Source organism: Lutzomyia longipalpis, chromosome 4, assembly GCF_024334085.1.
Source record: "Lutzomyia longipalpis isolate SR_M1_2022 chromosome 4, ASM2433408v1".
NCBI classification, from domain to species: Eukaryota; Metazoa; Arthropoda; class Insecta; order Diptera; family Psychodidae; genus Lutzomyia; species Lutzomyia longipalpis.
In genome coordinates, this window is record NC_074710.1 from 13,079,046 (window position 1) to 13,100,500 (window position 21,455).

The 21,455-nt window shown below is 33.5% G+C and overlaps 4 protein-coding genes across 5 annotated transcripts; 1 reads left to right on the plus strand and 3 right to left on the minus strand.

Moving 5' to 3' along the window:
• The first annotated feature begins 109 nt into the window (after positions 1–109).
• Positions 110–11,726, plus strand: LOC129796445 (proton-coupled amino acid transporter-like protein CG1139). Its single transcript, XM_055838365.1, is given in 6 exon segments — positions 110–355; positions 3,344–3,695; positions 9,005–9,716; positions 9,798–9,847; positions 9,850–9,969; positions 10,833–11,726. Coding segments are annotated over 6 exon segments (1,512 nt in total). The 5' UTR covers positions 110–325; the 3' UTR covers positions 11,081–11,726.
• On the minus strand, positions 11,500–14,550 carry LOC129796446 (zinc finger protein 728-like). Its single transcript, XM_055838367.1, has 7 exons — positions 14,242–14,550; positions 14,037–14,150; positions 13,595–13,798; positions 12,758–13,516; positions 12,555–12,692; positions 12,231–12,488; positions 11,500–12,163 (listed from the first exon to the last, which is right to left on the minus strand). The coding sequence occupies exons 2-7, from the start codon at positions 14,067–14,069 to the stop codon at positions 12,050–12,052; spliced, it is 1,506 nt and encodes a 501-aa protein (XP_055694342.1). The 5' UTR covers positions 14,070–14,150; positions 14,242–14,550; the 3' UTR covers positions 11,500–12,049.
• Positions 14,551–14,869: 319 nt separating this feature from the next.
• Positions 14,870–19,443, minus strand: LOC129796447 (zinc finger protein 709-like). Of its 2 annotated transcripts, XM_055838368.1 has the most exons (6): positions 19,190–19,443; positions 18,588–19,127; positions 18,330–18,518; positions 16,211–16,366; positions 15,797–16,150; positions 15,513–15,739 (listed from the first exon to the last, which is right to left on the minus strand). In XM_055838368.1, exons 1-6 carry the CDS (start codon positions 19,421–19,423, stop codon positions 15,551–15,553), a joined length of 1,662 nt encoding a protein of 553 aa, XP_055694343.1. In that variant the 5' UTR covers positions 19,424–19,443; the 3' UTR covers positions 15,513–15,550. The 2 variants fall into 2 exon arrangements, with proteins under 2 accessions (XP_055694344.1, XP_055694343.1); XM_055838369.1 differs by lacking the exons at positions 15,513–15,739; positions 15,797–16,150; positions 16,211–16,366 and adding exons at positions 14,870–15,062; positions 15,144–15,428.
• A 296-nt stretch (positions 19,444–19,739) lies between these two features.
• Positions 19,740–20,797, minus strand: LOC129794522 (acyl-CoA Delta(11) desaturase-like). Its single transcript, XM_055835275.1, has 3 exons — positions 20,698–20,797; positions 20,259–20,595; positions 19,740–20,193 (listed from the first exon to the last, which is right to left on the minus strand). The coding sequence occupies exons 2-3, from the start codon at positions 20,588–20,590 to the stop codon at positions 19,740–19,742; spliced, it is 786 nt and encodes a 261-aa protein (XP_055691250.1). The 5' UTR covers positions 20,591–20,595; positions 20,698–20,797.
• Between the last annotated feature and the right edge of the window lie 658 nt (positions 20,798–21,455).

Here is a 21,455-nt window from a genome sequence, read left to right on the forward strand (position 1 = left end):
AAGGACTTCCATGGAATGTCTTAGGAAGTTTTATGAGTTTGCACAGCATGATTTGGGACATATTTTTGTGCGCCTGAAGAGAATCACACGACATGTCTTACAACAGAAGAAAAAATTTTTTAATGGTGTGATTCATAAAAGTTCTTCGCACCAAAAAAAAATCATCTCCAGCAGTTTATTAATTTATTTAGAGAAAAGTGCTCTGTACAATTACACGTTTAGCTCCTCACGAGTATATCGCAAGTAATCTGTCTTATCAACACGCAATTCATAATGATAAATTGTGCTCTATTGTGTGTTGTAAATTAAAATCAGCTGTTCCACAATGGAAAGTACTCCCATGAAAAATCTTCAGGTAAGTTTTTTTTCATAATTTTACAAAGAAAAACTCAAAAATCGGTAATCAACCTGATTCTGGGACTCTTCTTATGGAGCCCCCATGTCACGAGGACCCCAATCAAGCTGTGATTATCTTGTATCATTTCATTTTATGTATTTTATTTTATAATTTTCTTATATTTTCTTTGTTTTCTTCGGGACAGATTGGAGGAATTTTTTCGCTGTAGAAGCGTGCCAATTAAGTTTTCAATTAATTGCCATAATCTCTTTTATTTCTTGAGAGATCGTAAGTTATCAATTTTGTTGTATATTCCACATTATTGCCTGCTTTATCTCTTTTTGTTTCCACCCCAAAAAATCATTTCAATTGGACTCTCCCACTTTTGACACAATTCAGCATTTTTCTTCATATGATTTTCTTTCTTCCTCATAGACAAAATAAAGCATCAATCATCCCATCAATTCTCCGCAATTCCTCATTTTCCGTAGTTTGGTAGATAAAAGCATGAAAATTATAATAGTTTTCTAGAGAGACTTTTGTGTGCAAGTCTTATAAGAAATGGTGATGATGATTGTACGGAGGGGGCATAATGTCAATATGTAGTGTGAGGAGGAAATGTGTCTTCTATTGCATGGAATTTTCCATTTGGCGCTTTCCACAGGCTGCGCGCCTCCCGAGGGTTCACTTCACACCCAATGTCAATAGGCTGGTCATTCGTATTGCTCGCACTCCATTCTAATCTCCCTCCTGAATCTCCAAACGACGCAATCTTCCCCATTTGACTCTCTTTCTACGTCACAATTAGCTTTTACGGAAGCTATCAAACGCCTCATGTGGAGTATGGGGAGTAAAATGGGGAGACAAAGAGGCGCCCAGTAAAAGGAAAAAATTCAAATTGTTGCTTTATTTTATTTTTGAGAATGCAACATAATGTGGGCATGCATGTGTCGCCATCTGCATTAAGCAAGTGCAAGTTGACGAATTTCCAAAAAAAGTTATAGGGGAGACTGGGGCTAGAACATGAGCGTCAATTTGTCTTGAATAACTCTCATTTTAATTTTATTAACTACATATTATCTTACCTTGTACTCAAATTACACAGAGAATGCACAAGAAATGTTATAAAATAAATGTCAAACGCTAAAACAAATGTCAAACGTTATAAAACAAGTATCAAACGTCAAATAAGTCATAACACGTCACAATACTACCATCGAGAAATGTCAAGTAGTTTTTAAATCTATTTTTAACAATTAAAAAAATCGAAATAACTCCTGGAATAGATTTTAGCTACACCACTCCTGCATTCTTTGTGTGAATTGAGTTAACATAATGCTTGACGATCCCTATTTTCCGTTAAATCGAATTAAATATTTTTATTAAAGTATGTATTTTTTTCTCCGTTTGACATCTTTGACAGTACATTTTTGACGGATAAATTCAATTGACAGTTCTCTATGAAAACAAATATTTTGACAGCAAAATTGACAGTAATTTTTGGCAAAATCCGCGGGAGAGAGAATTTAAAGTGCTTTTAAATCCGATTAAGAGAATTGGAACAATTAGCTTATTTACTCACAAGTAAAAGCTGTTAGTAAATACGAGTACAAGAATTGAAAGAGTCAAACTTTTCCAATATTTGTTAATGAAATATTAATTTTTTCTTTAAAAAAATAATAAAATATTTTTTTATTTAGTTAAAGGGAATATTATTTAATCAAATATTGGGAAAATAATTAAAATTGTCAAAAAATTCATCTGGTAACAAAAATACTAACTAAATCTTACCATTGATTTACCACATTTACCATTTTCTTACCAACTATTATTTTTCCTGTGTGATTTAAGAATCGATTTTAATTTCATTAAATTATTTCTTTAAAAAATTGTAGGGGAAACTGGGGTAATTCGGTGAATTTTTGGAAGATAATTTTTCCTGAATTCCATGGAAATATTTGAGATTTCCCATGACAACTATCTTATAGGAAATTTTCTGGGCTACAACTTTGTCTCAGACGATTTTTCTCTATTTCAACGGGAAAATGCTTTTTCAGGCCATTTTCCAAACCCTTCCACATTTGCCTATTCCAAAAATCCTGGGGTAAAACGGTTAATTGCGTTTTTTGTTCGCTAATTTTAATTTAATGAAATTATTTTAGCAAGGCACTATAATATCTATTGAGAATGAGAGATTTGTGTACCAATTAAAACTTTTTTTTAATAAAAAAAATTCAAAAAATTAAAAAAACCTTAAATTTAAGAAATTGCCTTTTTTTATTTTTTTAGTTTATAAAAATTGATAATAGTAAGTGATCAAACATCACAAATTGTATATAATAGTTATATTAATTAAGGGAAATTTCTTTTTCAAAAATTTAAAAAGTTATTTCGTAAAAACACCAAATTCACCATTTTGCCCCAAGGGGTACTTTTTACTATCAGTGTTCTACGGGAAAACTCGGAAAATTTTTTCGGAAAATTCAGATTAGATTCGTGTTTAGCAATGGTTACTCTGTCTAAAAATGCATTTGGATCAAAAATATTGCAGAGAATTTCGCCAAAACTGAATTTGTAGTTGAGTGGTCAGAGTAACTTTGAGGTTCGAAAAATTTCTTTTTCAAATAAAAGCCAAAATATTGGATCAATTATTATGAAACTTTCTAGCCTTAGGCAGGGGTATAAAGTATAACTACTGACGAAATTATACAGATTAGCTCCCACTGCTTCTTGAGATATTAATTTTTTTTTTTTTTCAAATTCACCATTTTACCCCAGTTACCCCTATTTCTTACAAATCCTTTCATTTTTTTTACATTAATTTTTGATTTCATTTTCTTTATTAAACTTGGGTTTATTTTATTTGTTTTAATGTAGTTTAGATAAATATTTATTTTTCTTATCAAAAGAAAACTTTTTTCACTCTTTGTGATAACATTTAATGGAGAAAAATGAAAAAAGAGCAAGAAAAATAAAGAGAAAAGTAATTTTTTGGTTGATTTGCAGCAAACAAAGAGCACGACGAATAAAATGGCCACAGAACGCCAACCACTTCTATCACAGGCAGAACCACCGGCTGAGACTACACCTGCTGTGATGCCACCGCGTCCGGATGTCCGGACCTCTCCAGAATCTGCTCTCGTGGATGTCCACAGTGAGTCATCTGTTGTGGAGGAGACCATCGAGGGGGATTCCAAGGAGAGCTTGTACGATTCAACAATGTATGATCCATGGTCAAATAGAAAACTCGAGCATCCAACATCGAATCTCGACACACTGATACACCTGCTAAAGGGAAACATCGGTACGGGTATCCTGGCTATGCCGGATGCCTTCAAAAATGCTGGCCTCTATGTTGGTGAGTCATTTTCCTTGTTCCTCTCGCATTTATCGCCACATTTGCGCGTCATAATAATCATAAAAAATATATGGATGCTTCCACCACTGCTGGGATAGATTGCATAATTGTGACACAGAAAAATGAAGAGAATAAGTTATTATACTGCGCAAAAAAATATAATAAGGAGAAATTCCTTAGATAACGCACTCGCAAGACCCCGACTATCGTGCCAAATGAACTTTTCCATGGGTCATGGAGAGTGCTGACTGCGAAGTTTATGTGTGGTGAGAAGGAAAAACCAGATTCAAGTGACGAAAACTCTCATCGGACCACCAAATGAGAGATAATATAACAAATCAAACATTCATCAGCAAATATGCATTTCCCCAATCCTCCTTGTAAGATTAAATAATTCTGACCTCTCTGTGGGAGGTGAGGAAAAAATTAATCTCTGTGTTTGAGAGCAATTTTTGAAGAGATTTTTGTGAATTTTTTTTTGAAGAAAGTTTTTTTTTATGCAGAGATTATTTTTCTAATTAATTACTTATTAAGAATAATTATCTCTCAAAAGTCATTAAACTTTGCATTTTTCTCTTAAACATTCTTTTCACTGGAATTCAGTGCAATGTACTTAAAAGTAGAGCTTTAGAGCAGATATTTTGGGAAATCTGCTTATTTATATTCTTTGAGTGAAGCTTTAATCTGTCTCCTTGAGGCTTTTAAGCTTCAAATAAATATGATTTAGATGCTGGATTTATTTAATTGTTGAGCAAAAAAGTAGGTGTTAAATGATTACGAAGAAATTAAGCAGATACTTGCGCAGCTTTTGCAAATATTTAAGCACGTGTTGTTCTTTTGAAATACGTAATAGGTATATAATTTTGTTAACACATCCTGGACGGCTTGACGCACATCGGCGTCCACTGACAGTTCTCAATTCTGTACGCTGTAACAATTTGCCACTCTTTTTGCGTTTGACATTTACCCGGTAGGAAAACTTCTCCAACATTTTTTCAGCCAATTTTGATTGCTGACTCGTAAGGTGTTCATATATGATTAATAAATTTATTATTTATTAAATTTCTGACATGATTTGGAATCAATTTGAAATGATTTGAGATTGATGTGACAAGAAAATGGAAATCTAGAATATTCTATTCTATTAATCTTGACATTGACAATAGAACGAATAGAACATTCTTTTAGATACTATTATCCTATAAAAAAAAAATATGAAAAATATGTCAGGGGAAAAAAAAATTTCAAAAATTAAAAAAAAAACAATAAATAAGTAGAAGGATATTTAGAATATTCTAGTTTTCTTTAATTGCTCTGTCACAGAGAAGATTTTAGCTAAATACATGTATTATGAAGTTTTCAGAATTTTTAGAACAAAAAAATCAACCTGCTCGTTCACGTTATCATTACCATTTATTTTTAATATAAAATAATGTAAATGCTAGAAAATTCTCAAAATGGTTCAGAACGGATGGCGAAGCAATTTTTTTTGACATATCTGGTATATTTTCTCGTTTCAACATAACCTAATTTTTATTCTGGTGCCCGAAAAAAGTGAGAATTATGAAATAAATTAGCAAAGAAAAGCTTCCAGAAGTTTCCCTTAAGGCTATAAAATAATGTTCTAGCTGAAAATTTACATTTAAATTTAATTTTAAGTGTTTTGTAGCTGAAAATCTTCATTGCATAAAACTTTAGGTGAGTTAGGTTATATATTTTGCGAAAAGAAAATTTTCCTCTTACATAACCTCAATTTAATTTTTGTGATAAAAAAATGCTACGTAATGTTTAATAGCAAAAAGGAAACTCGTCTGAGAGATTTTCACTGAAATTATCCCATAAATCTGACTTTTTCCCACGTAAATATAAAAGTGCGGTTATGTTGGAATGAGAAAAAAATGCCAAATATGTCCAAAAAATTCTCTTCACCAATATCATACCATTTAAACTATTCCTCTGACTGTTCTGTGAGCTTGAATTTGATGTTCAACATACAACAGTTATAGTGAAATTTTAAAGAAAGATTTTTGAAATTTAAATTGTATTTTAATTTGAATATTATTCTTTTTTTATTGTTTTGTTTTCGATTATTTTATATTAAAAGAATATTTGTGTTTCTCTTAAGTGAGTATTCTTCTCAAATAAATATTTTCTGATAACGTGCGAAGAACATAAGCACACTATGGTCCCACCGGGTAACATTTCTGGACGCCAGTGACTAATTGTTACATGTCGCGTAAAAAACCTTTGGGAAGTATTTTACCCGTCGTCAGTGTGTTAACAAGAACAATATTTTACACCTACGTTCTATAAATAAAAGCAGCACGTATTTTGAATACGTTTGAATTTAATAGAGCCTAATTGATTGGCAGTTTAATGTGAAATGTTATTTATACCTACGATTTTTTTACATTACACGTGTATAAAAAGTTTACCCGACTGGTCGTTAACACACTGACGACGGGTAAAATACTTCCCAAAGGTTTTTTACACGACATGTAACAATTAGTCACTGGCGTCCAGAAATGTTACCCGGTGGGACCATGGTGTTCTTATGTTCTTCGCACGTTATCAGAAAATATTTATTTGACACAATATTCAGTTATGTGTAACACAAATTTTTTTTAATATAAAATTATCGCAAAGAAAACACAATTTAGTTTTCAAAAATCTTTGGACATATTTGGCATTTTAGCTGTGATTCTTTCTTCAAAGAAGCACAGCTTCTGTGTACACTCAAAAATGCAAAGTCGTCAGATCGGGCTCAAACTCGGGATGAGCACGAATTAGGGTCCCTACATTCCAAAAATCGTATGCGCCCAAATTCGGTCCGTTTGTCCGTCCGGCCGGCCGGCCGGCCGTCCGTCCGTCCGTCCGGAACCTTTTGCTAAATTACAAGAGAACGGTAATAGATAGAGACTTGCGGTAAACGGCAAAGTTTAAATATCGACTGGAAGACATCCGATTATGAGGTCAAATCCACTCCCCCACCCCCGCGTCCGCCATTTTGAATAACTGTCAGATTTTGTTTTCGCTATATTTCAGCCCCTGTAACAGCTAAAAATCTGAAATTTTGGTATGTTGTAGGGGCCATCAAGACCTTTCCAACGATACCTCATTTTCGAAAATCGGTCAAGCCGTTTAGTCAATATGACCGCCACAATTTTTCATCGAAAATCGACCATAACTCGAGAACGGCTTGACCGATTTTGATCAACTCAAGCTCAAATGAAAGATATTAACGAGCCCTACAACTGCTCGGAACATCACAAATTCAAAAAATGACCGCAAGTGGCGCTAAAATCAAAAGCAAAATTTTCGATGAGTTTTCGATGAATATCTCGAGCACCGCTTTATAGATTTGCTTCATATTTTGATATGTTATAGCTGACTATAATATCTTTCACCATGCCAAAAATGAAGAAAATCTATGTAGCCGTTCCGGAGATATCGCTTTTTAAAGTTTACGTGTCATATCTTGAGCTAGTTAAGTCCCGCGCCCCGCGAAGCGGGGCGTTTTATATATACATATACAAAAGTAAAGTGAAATATATGTATATAAATGCATAGATATATACATTATATATACATATAAAAATGCAAAGATAAATATATATAACTGCAAAGATAAAAATTAAATATAGCATGGATGGAACAGTATAAAGCGAAAGGACGGTAAGTAAAACTTACGGGCTGTGATTCTTTCTTTGTCAGTAAAATGTGAAAATGACTGAAAATTGAGGATTGGCAAATTTTGAGGAAGGCTTTCTCGCGTACTGAATCACAGCCAACGCCCACGATTAAGGCTTCTCACAAAATTTCTGCGCGTTGGCTGTGATTCAGTGCGCGAGAAAGCCTTCCTCAAAATTTGCCAATCCTCAATTTTCAGTCATTTTCACATTTTACTGACAAAGAAAGAATCACAGCCCGTAAGTTTTACTTACCGTCCTTTCGCTTTATACTGTTCCATCCATGCTATATTTAATTTTTATCTTTGCAGTTATATATATTTATCTTTTCATTTTTATATGTATATATAATGTATATATCTATGCATTTATATATTTTCTCATGCCAACATAACCGCACTTTTATATTCATGTGGAAAAAAGTCAGATTTATGGGATAATTTCAGTGAAAATCTCTCAGACGAGTTTCCTTTTAGTTTTTATCACAAAAATTAAATTGAGGTTATGTAAGAGGAAAATTTTCTTTTCGTAAAATATATAACCTAAATCACCTGATGATAACGTCAACAAGCAGGTTGACTTTTTTATTCTAAAAATTCTGAAAACTTCATAATACATGTATTTAGCTAATATCTACTCTGTGACAGTGTGATTTAAAAAAATCTAGAATATTCTAAATACTTAGTCTGTTATTTCTATTTCCTTCATAGGATAATATCCAGAATTATCATTATCTAGAATATTCTAGATAAATCCTTTTTCTTGTCACAACTAATTTGAAATCTTTTAAATGCTGATTTCAAATCATTTCATAAATTTAATAAATAATAGATTTATTAATCATATAATGAACACCTTACGAGTCAGCAATCAAAATTGGCTGAAAAAATGTTGGAGAAGTTTTCCTACCGGGTAAATGTCAAACGCAAAAAGAGTGGCAAATTGTTACAGCGTACAGAATTGAGAACTGTCAGTGGACGCCGATGTGCGTCAAGCCGTCCAGGATGTGTTAAAATACTGATTTTTGTACTATAAGGATATTAAATTAAAAAGAAAAACTTCTCATTACAAAGAAGAATGTTTTTGATCAATTTTCGCTTATTTTTACCAAAAAAGATTAGAATAGCTATAGTCATCAATATCTTATCAGAGTAGAACGTTTTTATGCAACTTTTGATTTTTACGTGATGCGTATCAAATAAACTATATGATCGTAAGCTTAACCCAGCCGGACGATAGATTACGTTATTTTCTTTTTTTTTCGTTACAACGGCTGATGACCTTAAGCAGTCTTTTAGTGTCACATGCGAAGTTTCGAAGGCTTTTTTCCTTCTTCATCAGGCAAGTAAATTGGTAATCATACATAACAACTCGACCGAAATTCATACAATAAAAGAAAACTTTGTATTCATCAATATTTTATCACCGTTTTGCCCTTTCCGTTATTTTTTACGTGACGTGTATAAAAAACGCTACCGTCGTAAAATTTTACCCAGCTGGACCATTGATTACTGAAATTAAAAATAAATAAAGGTTCATTTTTAGGAAAAAAATCATAGAAAAATTCATAATACAAAAAAAAAGAACTTGTAGCTCTAAGCGATTTTTAATTCCCAACAGGGCTCTTTGGCACACTGCTGATGGGTGCTATTTGCACGCATTGCATGCACATCCTCGTTAGGTGCTCCCACGAACTCTGTCGCCGCCTACAAATACCCTCACTTGGCTTCTCGGAGGTGTGCTGTGCAGCCTTCGTGACGGGTCCTTTTGGGTTACGGCGCTACGCGCAACTAGTGAGGATAATTATAAATATTTTTCTGTGCATAACACAGCTGGGCTTTTGCTGTGTCTACTTCCTCTTTGTTGCCCTCAATTTGCAAGAGGTCATTGCACGGTACTACGTAAAGGTGGACGTCCGTGTGTACTTGGTACTCATCCTCATTCCAATGATTGCCCTCAATATGGTGCGGAATCTCAAATATCTCACTCCGGTGTCCCTCCTGGCGGCTGTTCTCACCGTTTCCGGGCTCACAATTACCTTCTACTACGTCCTCCAGGATCTCCCACCGTCTTCCAGTGTACATGGCTTCTCAACGTGGGCACAGCTACCGCTGTACTTTGGCACAGCCATTTATGCATTTGAGGGCATTGGGATTGTGTTACCGCTTGAAAATAATATGGGTACGCCGGAAGATCTGGGTGGTGCTACAGGGGTGCTCAACACAGGGATGGTCATTGTTGCCTGCTTGTACACGGCTGTGGGATTCTTTGGGTATCTCAAGTATGGAGATGCCGTCAGTGGAAGTATTACGCTTGATCTACCAAATACAATGTAAGAATGTTTGTCTACATTTGCTGTTTTTCCAAAGAATATTGCTAAAGCGGGAGGGTTTGCTTTGAACAAAAAAAATAGGCTGGCCCAGTCTGTGCGAATTGTGATGGCAGTGGCGATTTTCTTCTCATACGTCTTCAATTTTACGTTCCCGTAAATGTGATTGGACCCTGGGTGAAGAGTCACTTCCAGTCTGAACAACATAAAATGTATGCTGATCATCTTTTCCGGATTGCTCTTGTCTTCTTTACGTGTAAGTTTGCTTATCATTTTTTGCTGCAATTGTAGATGAAATTCTCTATAAGTCCGGTTTAGTTCGTTACTTGCTTGTCATGTTCAAATTTTTAAGTCAAACTTTAGTTTTTGAGACCTGTCTTAATTTTTTTTAAAGGTCAGGCTTAAAAGATTTAAAGTTCAAGTTAAAAATTAGGGCATCGGCATGAAAAACTTAGGCCTGGCTTAAAAATGTTAGGCCCGTATTAAAAAGTTTAGGCATCGGCTTGAGAAATTTAGGCCTGGATTGAAAAAGTTAGACCCTATTTTAAAACATTAAGCCTGTATGAAAAAACTTAGGTCTAGCCTCAAAAACCTAAGAGTATATCCAAAAATTTAAATATCAGTTTGAAAAACTTAGGCCTAACTTATAAAACTTTTTAGGCCTGGCTTGTAAAATATAGGCCTAGTCTATAAAACTTAACCTCGGTTTAAGAATTTGAGCAGACCTAAAAAACTTAAGCTTAGCTTGAAAAACTTAGGCCTAGTTAAACAAAAAAAAAACTTTGTCCAGGTTTAAAAACTTATAGGTCTGGCTTATAGGCTCACTTTAAAAACTTTAAGCTTATTCTGAAAAGAAAAAGCTAGGCCCTACTTTTTTTTACATTAGGCTTATATAAAAAAAAACATAAGTCTAGTTTAAAAAGCCTTAGGCTTGTGTTAAAAAATTTAGGCATTAGCTTGAATAACCTAGGCCTAACTTTAAAAACTTGGTTTGAAAAACTTAGGCCTAACTTTAAAAAACTTTTCGGTGCGGCCTGAGCAATTTACGTCGGACTCAGTAGTGAATTTCACCGTTTGAAGGCAAAATATGAAAATGATCTGTTTTGTGTCCTTTTTCAGTTATACTCGCAGCAATCATTCCTAATCTCGGCGGTGTAATCTCCCTCGTGGGTGCCATGAGTAGCTCAATGTTGGCCCTCATCTTTCCACCACTCATTGAAATTGTTACATTCTGGCCAACTGATCTTGGGCGGTACTACTGGATCCTCTGGAAGGATCTCGCTATCATGATCTTTGGCATTTGTGGCTTCTTCTTTGGCACATACACGAGTCTCTGGCAATTACTCAATCAACATACGGACGCCTAAAGGCATTTTTTGACATATTCCACCATTCAAGGGGAGCCCTGTTCAGCCACCCGAATGGAGGATATTTTACCAAAATGTTCTTTATTTTCTATTTTTGTTAGATCCATGTCTTGCGATGTGTTCTAATTATTTTTTTTCTACCCTATTTATATCATACTTCCAGTGTGATTGTGTGTGAAACTCCTTGAGTTTATCGCGCAAAAAAATGACAATAATATTTATTAGGTAAAAGAGAAAACAATAAATTGTTAATTTAGAGATTTATTTATAAATGCCCTTAAAGTGTTTCATCAGGTAAGAGAGAAAAATGAAAAAAAAAAATTTTCCAACAAATCCAGAGAGAGAACAAAGAAAAAAAAACTATTAGTTTAGATAGGGAATTTATTTTCTTGTGTTAAAATTAAACAAAAACGTTGCTCTGTGTGGCTTAGTTGAAAATTTATTAATTTTTTTTTCTAAATAAAGTATAAAAAAATGAATATTTTTTGTTTATAAAATATTCCCGTTAAAGTGGACAATAAGTGTTAAGATTTATTCTTCAAAACCAGTAAGAAAGAATTGTATTTCCTATATTGAATGTTATACAAAGAGTAAAAAAAGATGTATAAAAAAATGGAATCTATTTCAATTAAATCATTAAAAAGCATCAAGTTTGTTTTTTTTTATTTACTAATGCTAAGTTACTCCGTTAATTTTCAGATTTTTTAGCAGTTAGTGTTGCTTAGAGAAAGTTTGCGTCCTTTAATTTTTCAAAATGGCGGATCTGTTTGTTGACTATCTTAAAAGTCATCAGTTTGATGAAGTAAGTTCTGAAGGAAATTGGATTAGTTTTTTAGAAAAAAAAAACGTCTTTATTCAAATGGATTTGCTCTGTTTGAAATTCGTCGCTTTCAATTCATACAACTTATCGGAGACGTTATACCTCCTTCCTCAGGTCTTTATTCACCTTTATCTCCCTTCAGTTTTGTGTCATTTGTGCCTCTTTAAATGCCTTCTGAATTGGGCACTGTACCACGTTTTGTAAGGACAAAACTGGCATTTGTGCTGTGGTTCAAGCTTCAAATGAACCATAGCCATGTGAAGCTGCCAAAAGATTTAATTTTAAATTAATAATAAAAGTCAATTAAGCAGAAAATGTTTGATATATTACCTTAATGTGCCGGCGATCTTTGTAGGTGCAATTGCAATTGGCGCATTTAAATCTACGCTCATTGTGCCTCATCATGTGAATCTTGAGGTACTTCTCAATGGGGAAGGATTTATTGCATCCTGGTTCGGGGCACTTGATGGCTTCTTCGAATTTTTCATGTGTCTTTTTGTGTTTCAGCAGCATATTCTTAAAGGGATAGCTTCTGTTGCAGATGGCGCATTTAAAGGAATTTTGGGATTCTTTCGGTTGAGGACTTTTCTGCAAAAAAAATAATTTTTGGGCATTAGATTGGATTATTTTCTGTTTAATAAACTTCCTTCGTACCCTTTTCAATCTCTTTCTCTTTTCATCTGAGCATTTTTTCTGCTCCAAATGAAGATCAAATTCTTCTTTTTTTGCAAAGATTTCATCACAAATATCACAGTGGTGGATTTCCGCACTATGATGGAGTTTTTTATGCTTCTGCAAGGATTTTAGAAGTAATTTTAATTTAATAAAAATTCTTATATTTGAGAAGTTAATATTACCTTGAGCAAATAGGCAAAAACAAAGGATTTACTGCAGAGATCACATTTATAGTTGGTACGTTGAAGTTCCCGATGAGAGGCTTCATGCAAGCGAAGGGAACTGTACCATTTGTAAGCACGATAGCATCCTCTAACAGAGCATTTGTAATTAAGGACATCTGAATGCTTTTTCATGTGACTAGCTAATCTACTCTCGACACAACCGGATTTGGCTGAAATTTCCATACCACATACATGGCAAAGAACAAACTTTTCCACTGATTTTGGAACTTTAGCTGCATTTTCTTGTGGTTTTGTGAAGAATTCTTCAAAATTCTCATCCTCTGAGATATCATTACTCCCTTCATTCCCTTCAGTTTCTTCATTCTCTTGACTTGTGGTATCAACCGCCTTGTTACATTGATTAATTGTCTTCTCCATCTCGTTCAGAGGTGCCACGATAATGGGATCAGGGTAAAAAATCTCTGAATCAATGCCATCATCTACTTCAATCTTTATCTTAACATCTTCTTCTCCATAAAATGCATTTGATCCATGAACTGTGACTCCCTGGTCTCTGTGAATTTTTTTCATGTGAAACTTGAGTGTTCTTTCACCACCCATCTCCTGCCCACACACTTTACATGAAGGTGAAATTAATTTTTCCACATTTCCTCGATGAATCATCATGTGAATTTGATATCCATACTTCCAGCAATTAAATACTTTACCACAAATATTGCATTTCTCAGGATTTTCCATACTGTGCGCTAATAGATGCTTTTCAAGAATTATAATAAAATTAAGAATAAGGAGCTACGTAAAATTAAATATTTTAACTTTTAAAATCAAACCTACCTCTTGATATGAATCATCAAAGCACAATTTTCCACAATCCTCACACTGCTGGAAGTCAAAAAAGTTCCTCCTTTGCCTTGTGTGAGATCTTTCATCCCAATGACTTCTTCTGTGCTGCACAAGTTGCTGCTTTTTGTGAAAATCCTTGCTGCAGATTCCGCATTTGTAAAGATCCTTAATCTCGTGGAATTCCAATACATGACGCTACAAAAGATAGTTAAACGGAATTATCGAAAATAAGTTTTTTATTCTTAATATTTTATTAAAGCGCAACTAAAAGACTTTTTGGTTGGAAGAAAATGATTTATTACAGGACATTAAGTTTCTTTTAAACTCCATGTTTGAATTAGGTGAAAAGGACGCTTACGGATATTTTTCAAAATGGCCGCATTCGGAATATGCTTTGGAAAATTGAGAATTACTTTTTTTATTACTTACTTACCTTTAAATTCCTTAAATTAAAAAATGATTTCATGCAGACTTCGCACTGATACTGCTCTCCAGATTCACTAGGAAATTTTTGAGGACTTTTGCAGTTCTCCTGAAGGAATTTCTTCTGAAATTTCAACGATTTCAAGGATTTCTTGGTCACTGAATACGACTCATTCAATAAATATAATTTTATTTATAGATTTTTTAAAAGGTACTTTATTCAACTGATTATTCCTGCAGCAAAGGTCACTCCAGACACTTCCAGTTTCTTCAAAAAGATTAATTATCTCCGTGAGAACTTCCCTGGTGATTTCCGGATGAATATTCTTGCCTCCGTAAAAATCCTCGTAGTTGTTCTTTACACAAACAAATTCACCCAATTCCTGGTAAAAGTTCTTAACCAGGAAGATTCTGTTTAATATCAAACTCGTTTAAATTGTTCCTCATTCTTTTGGATATTTTTAAACAAAATTATTGAGGAACAGAAATTGCAAAAGAAAGTAAACAAACTCCAGCTGATTTACAAACTACAGTGCAGGTCCCCATGTAAGAATAATGGGATATACTACTCTCGCGCATTAGTTTGAATGCGGGGTGGTCTGATACTTCATCGTTGAAACGGAGCTTCTAGATAGGCCCGTAGAAACAGTCTGGACAAATTTGAATGAGGCATTAAATATGTCCAATAAGATAGATAAAAAGCATAATTTCTCAAACAGAAACAGATGAAGTTTTAATGCGCGAGAAGAGTACATCCCATTATTATTACATGGGGACCTGCACTGTACGTTACCTCCATTAGCACTTGTCGTATCCGCATTCTATTTTCAAAAAAATAACGTATTTTAACAGCCATTTCTGAGCTTCTTAGAATATTTATTTATTCTTTACATCTTTTCTCTCTCATCAATGGCATTTCAATGTTATGAATGGATTTTGCATGCGCCCGAACTTCTGTTCTCGTCCAAAAAGCTTTAGGACAGCCTTCACACTTGAATGGGGGCTCCTCCTTCAGATGATCCTTCTTTATGTGCTTCTGTACAGTAAAATGGAAATTAACTTTACTTCAATGAAATAAATCAAAATGTATTAATTAATAAAAAGAAATAATATTAACCCGCAAGCATTGAACATCTTTGTACTCAGCTTCACAGAGATCGCATTTATATTTCTTATTTGTATGCCTTTCGAGATGCCTCTTGAGGTATTTCTCATTCGGATAGGACCTCTGGCAACCCAGGACATGACACTTAAATTCATGCGTTGGCTTATCGTGAGTCTTTATGTGGTATTTGTAGTAATAAACATCCATTATTTTGCCACAAACCACACACATTATTGTGCTTGGCTTTGGTTTTGGTTTTCTGCGCACTGGTTTGTTCTTTCGGATCCGTTTTGGGGTCTGAAAGAAGAGAAAATCCTTTAAAATAAAACTCTAAAGAAAAATTGTTTAATTTTCTTATTTTCCTGCTTCAAACATTCTTAATCATTTTATCATTCTTTTTTTATTAGGCAATCTACAAATTACAATTGCTGAGAGCTTGTGGATTGCTGAGTATCCTTCTCTGGTGGTTTCTTCCTAACGTAGGGAACTTCAATGTTATGGCATATCCGCATGTGGCTCCGATGATCAAAAATTCGCCAATCTAATTTTCCGCAAATTTCGCATTTTAATGGTGGGTCAGCCTTCAAATGAACTCTATCCATGTGGAGCTAAAAAGAGAATTTTTCTTAAAGAATTTCCACAAGAAAATGATCAAATGTTCTCACCTTTAGCATGTACTTATCCTTGTATTCCATATTGCAGGAAGAACATTTGAAGAAACGCCCATTGTGTCGATCCATATGCCTCCGGAGGGATTTCTCATTGGGATACGATCTTCCACATCCGGAAACTTTGCACTTGAACTTCTGATCGACTCTCTCGTGAATCCTCCGAATGTGCTCCTGCAGAATCTTCGGTCCTGTCAGTCTCTTCCCGCAAAATTCGCACACTGAACGCTTTTTGCTCGTATCAATCCCTTTATGCCGCAGCATGTGCTTCTGATAGCCACAGCTGTAGATGTATCCTTTCCCACAAATATTGCACGTAATTGGGCGCTCTCCACTGTGTGTCATTGTATGCTGGGAATGAGATAATCTTGCAATCTATATCCTGTGCAAAAAAATCAGCAAAATATGTACCTTTCTGTAGCGTGCAGTTGAACAAACTTTCCCACAAACTTCGCATGTTCTGAATTTTTCAATTCTCTTCTTTTTTGTGGTTTTTGGCTCTGCAGCAACATCCTTCTTTTGGTTCACTGCGATGGAAGTTATGAGCTTCCGTTTCGTGATCAATCCCTTTATTTTTAACCATTAGGAGTGTTTAAAAATAATATTACGAAGGATCAGAGTGAGGAACGTCACAATGGTTTATTTGAATTTAATTTGCTTAAAAATTAGGGGACAAATGAGAGAAATTATCTTAGTCAGGAAGAAGATTTTTTTTTAGATAGATAGATTTATTCATCTCATAATGGTTCTCAAGAAAGGATTAACTTTTCTTAAAAATGTCTAAAGTTTTGATAAGTTTTCTTATCATCAACAATGATGGCATCCCCTTCATTAATTAAATAAATAAATAAATTATGATTTCTTAATAAAAAATTAGGATTTCTTCGAATTTCTTAAGCAAAAATTACGATTTTTTAAGTCAAGCTGAATCAGGCAAAATAACTAAATGCATATTTTTCGATGATTTTTTAATACAACTTTTGACTTAAGAAAACATGAGTTTTTCTTAAGAAAATTGAAGAAATCTTAAGTTTTTATTAGGAAATTTTAAGTTTTTCTTAAGAAAATTGAAGAAATCTTAAGTTTTTCTTCAGACAATTGAAGAAATCTAAAGTTTTTATTAAGAAATTTTAAGTTTTTCTTAAGAAAATTGAAGAAATGTTAAGTTTTTATTAAGAAAACATGAGTTTTTCTTGAGAAAATTGAAGAAATCTAAAGTTTTTATTAAGAAATTTTAGGTTTTTCTTAAGAATATTGAAGAAATCTTAAGTTTTTTTTTGAGAAATTTTAAGTTTTTCTTAAGAAAATTGAAGAAATCTTAATATAAGTTTTTATTAGGAAATTTAAGGTTTTCTTAAGAAAATTGAAGAAATCTTAAGTTTTTATTAAGGAATTGTAAGTTTCCTTAAGAGAATTGAAAAAATCTTACGTTTTTCTTAAGAAATCTTAACTGTCTTACTAGTGAATTTTCCTCATAGAGAAACTATAGAAAAAGTTTTAAATATACCAAACTTATTTTCCAATTAGGTAGGGCAAAGTATCAAAGATTATTCTAATGTGAAATGATCTGCTCTACAATGTCTTCTCAGACAGCTTTGCTATATTTTGTTGGGAAATACGATATTTTTTTATCTTTTTTCTACACCCTTGTCCAACTTTTTTAGCCCCACCTCTATTAAATATTAATGTTTAAGTATTTTAAAATATATTTTTTTCATAAAACTTTGTTCAAAACTTTACTAGGATTTTTTCAAGATAATCTTAAAATTCTTTAACGATAACTGCGAAAGTAATGCAAATAAACCATTGCAAGAGCTCCTCTTAGTAAATATGGGGCAAAATGAGACACAAAATCACAAAATCGCGTTTTAAGTGACTTTCCCGTTTAAATATTTAATTATAAAACTAAATTAAAGGGCGTTTTTGCCCATTGTGTCCTGGAAATTTTATTAGTGGGACAAAATGAGACACTTCCCGTCAGAAATGTTAAACTGCTCCACCGTGAGTCTCACAAATATTAAACTTTAGCTTCTAGCTCATATTACATCAATACACTAATTTTTTAAAAATAGTTTTTCTTTAGTAAAATGTACATAGTTCTGAAAAGAAATAGTTTTCTTTTGAAAAAGGGTCTCATTTTGCCCCAGAAATCTATAGTGTGGTGTTGCTGAAAACCAGTTTTAAGGGAAAAAAAAACCAATTGTAGTCAGGAAACTAAAATATCTTTTGATTTGTTTGATTTATTCATATTTCTCTGCATGAACGAAATGTCAAAAAAGCACTTTTCTGATCAAAATAAAAGAGTTCTCTGACTAAATTAAAAATTTTCTGATTAAAAAAAATTTAATTCTCATTTTAATTTGTATTGTATCTAAAAGTAGTTTCTTTTTTTTTGTATTTTCTATCTATTTTTCAATCTCAAGATTTTTCATTTAATTAATTTGAACGATATGAACTCAAAATTAATCTAGTTTTGAAAATTCAGCAACTCCACTTGATTTTTATTTAATTAAACATATGATTTTCTTACCTTTGAAGGTGGTGCTTCTGGTTTTTTAAACTCTGGCGAATTTGGTGGTTCATCGTAGAATTCCTGGCCTCCTTGGGGTTCCTGGCCATGCTCCTCCAAGTGATTCCTGTAGTTCTTTTCCTCTCTAAATGAGCACCCACATTTGTAGCATTTATGCTGCAGTTGCATGTGTTTGCTTTTAAAGTGTCTCTGTAAAGATTTTTAAGAAAAATAATTTTTATTTCTTCTAATAAAATCTAATTGGGTTCCTTCCTTTACCTTTAGAGCGTAGTTGTGCAGGAAAATTTTATCACAATTCTTGCATTTGTATATTTTGTCTTTTTGATCCGAATGCGTGAGTCTATGGAGGTTGTAGGCTGGCCAGGATTTAAAGGTTTTCCTGCAATTTTTGTCTGTACATTCAAAGTAGTTCAAATCATTAATTTTCCTTGAATTTCCCGTGTCGCTTTCTTTGTCTATGGGGGTACATTGATTCCATTTGATGTCTTCCAATTCTAAGGAATCATCTGGGTTCTCCCACCATTCGGGGAGAATTTGTTTCCTCACTGAGTCTTCGTCTCTTTTGAATTCCATGACTAAGGGATGTTCTTCATTGCTAAGAGTATCTGCATCAGATGTATTCTCCCCGGATGAGTTGTACACATCACTCTCATACTTATCAAATGTTCTTATATGATCAGAATTCTCTGGCACCGGGGACTGGAGATTATCATAAGATTCCATTGTTTCAGCCTCTTGAACATCTTCATCGGGATTCTCCACTTTAACGTAAATCTGTTCTATTTGCTGACAGTCTCCCTGTGAGGATCAAAGATCTGTCTTTTAATACTCTTCTAGAATCATTTTTAATTAAAGATTACCTGAAGATTGAGGGATGTTACAGCTTCCGGACCTCTGAAGACACTCCCCGTTCGCTCGAACAAACTAATAATCTCCACGAGAACATCACTGGAAAAGGCCGGTGACTCACTACTATTCCTATAGAAGCAATCATACTTTGTCTTCACGCACATGCAATCCCCATTGAGCTGGTAGAAGTTCTTCACGAGAAATATTCTGTGCTTCAATGTAAACAAATCCAATTCGGACCTCATCTTTGTTACCACACTGAAGTTTTTTTGCGCGCAAATGACAGCTGCCGCGAATCAAAATAACTGTCAAATTACAAAAATCAAAAGTAACGTATTCGTAACGTCGATAAAAAAAAGATGGATTATTTTAATATTTCCATGCTGCATTCAATGGCCAAGGGTTTGAATTTTTTAATCAATCTCAAATTCTAATCTTAAATCTTTTATTACACTTTTTTATAAACAATAAAAGTTAATTTAAATACCATCTTCTTGTCAACAGGAAAAAACGTTTTCTTTCATATTTAGAAATCTGGTTTGGTTTACTTGATTGGATACATTAAGTGTACTTGGTAATATCTCCGTATTTTTCATGAGAGTTATCTCCAGTCTTCCTGACGCGATTCCTTATGGACTCCTCTGTGGGAACTTTGAGATCGTAAACCCATCCCTTCTTGGCGCAGTAATCAATCAATTTGGCGGTTAAATTGTAGTTTGATCCAAGTTCTGCGGTTCTGTAGTCCCATGGATAGACATGATGGTAGTTGTGATATCCCTCCCCTCCAGCTATGAAGCTTACAAATTCATTCTGAGCCGGAAGGATAGATTTATCGTAGGGTTTTGTTCCATGGAGATGAGAGAAACTATTTACGGACCATGTAATATTAAGTACAACCGCTGTTTTGCCAATAAAGCAAACCAGAAGGGATACAATTGGATCTTCGTTCCACAGCAAAATAGGAAAGATGCACGGGATGAATATGGAGACCACAAGGTAGATTGGGATGAAGTATCTGCAAAGAAAAAAAAAATCTGATTATGTTTTTTTTTCTGAATAAAAAAAAAAGAAAATTCTCACTTCTTTTGAAACATAATCCAAGAATCTGCTTCGAAGTCTGACATGTTGATTTTTTTGCCATATTGTATGACTTTTGGATGCTTCCGGGATAGGAGCCATCCCACATGGGAGAAAAAGAATCCTCGATGGGCATTATGGGGATCAGCATCAGTATCGGAGTATTTGTGATGCTGCCGATGATCCCTAGCCCACTCCCAAAGGGAATTCTGTCCATTCATAATGAAAAGAATCATCAAAATTCGTCTCGTTGGGGTTGTGGCTTTAAATGCACGATGTGTGAAAAGACGATGGGCCCCCATAGTGATTCCAAAGCCCCCTAAAAATCCTAACATCACAACTGCAAAAAAACGAAAGCTTTAATATGTGAACCTAATCGAACATTGATAGTTGCTATCAGTTAAGTAAAAAAAAAAGAAAATCACTTAAAAAACCACTTTACCGTAAATCCACGTTAATATTTTAATTTGGAAAGCGAGGAAAATGATTAAACCGTAAAAACCTAATATATGGAATACAAGAAATGCGATCACATTTTTCCACACAACTTTATGCTTAAAATTAAAGTCTGTGCCAATTTCTTCGGCAGTTGCTGAAGCACAATTAGGCTCTTTATTCTTCTTTTCAAATGTTTCCCTATCTTTTTCACTTTTATTATTTGTCAGAATCATTTTCTATTTAAGAAGTTTTCTATTCAGTAGTTGAAAGCACACTAAAGGTCCAAACTCTGTTCTTCCTGGTTATAAAAGACTAATATGAATTTAAAGCAGTAAAAGGTAGAATAACAAAGAAAAGGTTTATATACAATAAAAACAATCCTAAATGTATATTAATAACGTTTCTATAAAGAATTTTTATGAAAACAAAAAGATAATCTATTCTTTAAAAAGTTTAAAAATAAAACAATAAAAGTTTAATAATATATGCAAGATCTATGAGCACGCCAATTTTTTATTTCTGTTTTCATTGACCCATTTAAATTTCATCTCTACTTTTATAGTTTTTTGTAGTTAATACAAAAAAATAATTAAGGTATAATTGTTACAAATTTTCACAAATTACTTTTAAAGACTGTGCTAAACTTTAAACATCTCTTAAAGTTTTTTTTTTACTTTAATATTGCCCGAGCATTGCTGGAATATAAAAGCTTTTTTCCCTAACGATTTGCCTTTAGTTATCTCTGTTATACTACAAAAAATC

Bases quoted from the DNA above. Each gene is read 5' to 3' on its own strand.
- LOC129794522 (XM_055835275.1), bottom strand. From the start codon at position 20,590: ATGTTAGGATTTTTAGGGGGCTTTGGAATCACTATGGGGGCCCATCGT. The intron at 20,194-20,258 runs GTGAGAATTTTC...TTTTCTTTGCAG, and splicing joins TGGATTATGTTTCAAAAGAA to ATACTTCATCCCAATCTACC.
- LOC129796447 (XM_055838368.1), bottom strand. From the start codon at position 19,423: ATGAGGTCCGAATTGGATTTGTTTACATTGAAGCACAGAATATTTCTC. The intron at 19,128-19,189 runs GTAATCTTTAAT...TGATCCTCACAG, and splicing joins TAACATCCCTCAATCTTCAG to GGAGACTGTCAGCAAATAGA. The intron at 15,740-15,796 runs GTGAGAACATTT...TTCTCTTTTTAG, and splicing joins AGGATAAGTACATGCTAAAG to CTCCACATGGATAGAGTTCA.
- LOC129796446 (XM_055838367.1), bottom strand. From the start codon at position 14,069: ATGAAATCATTTTTTAATTTAAGGAATTTAAAG. The intron at 13,517-13,594 runs GTAGGTTTGATT...ATTCTTGAAAAG, and splicing joins TTGATGATTCATATCAAGAG to CATCTATTAGCGCACAGTAT. The intron at 12,693-12,757 runs GTAATATTAACT...AAATCCTTGCAG, and splicing joins TTTTTGCCTATTTGCTCAAG to AAGCATAAAAAACTCCATCA.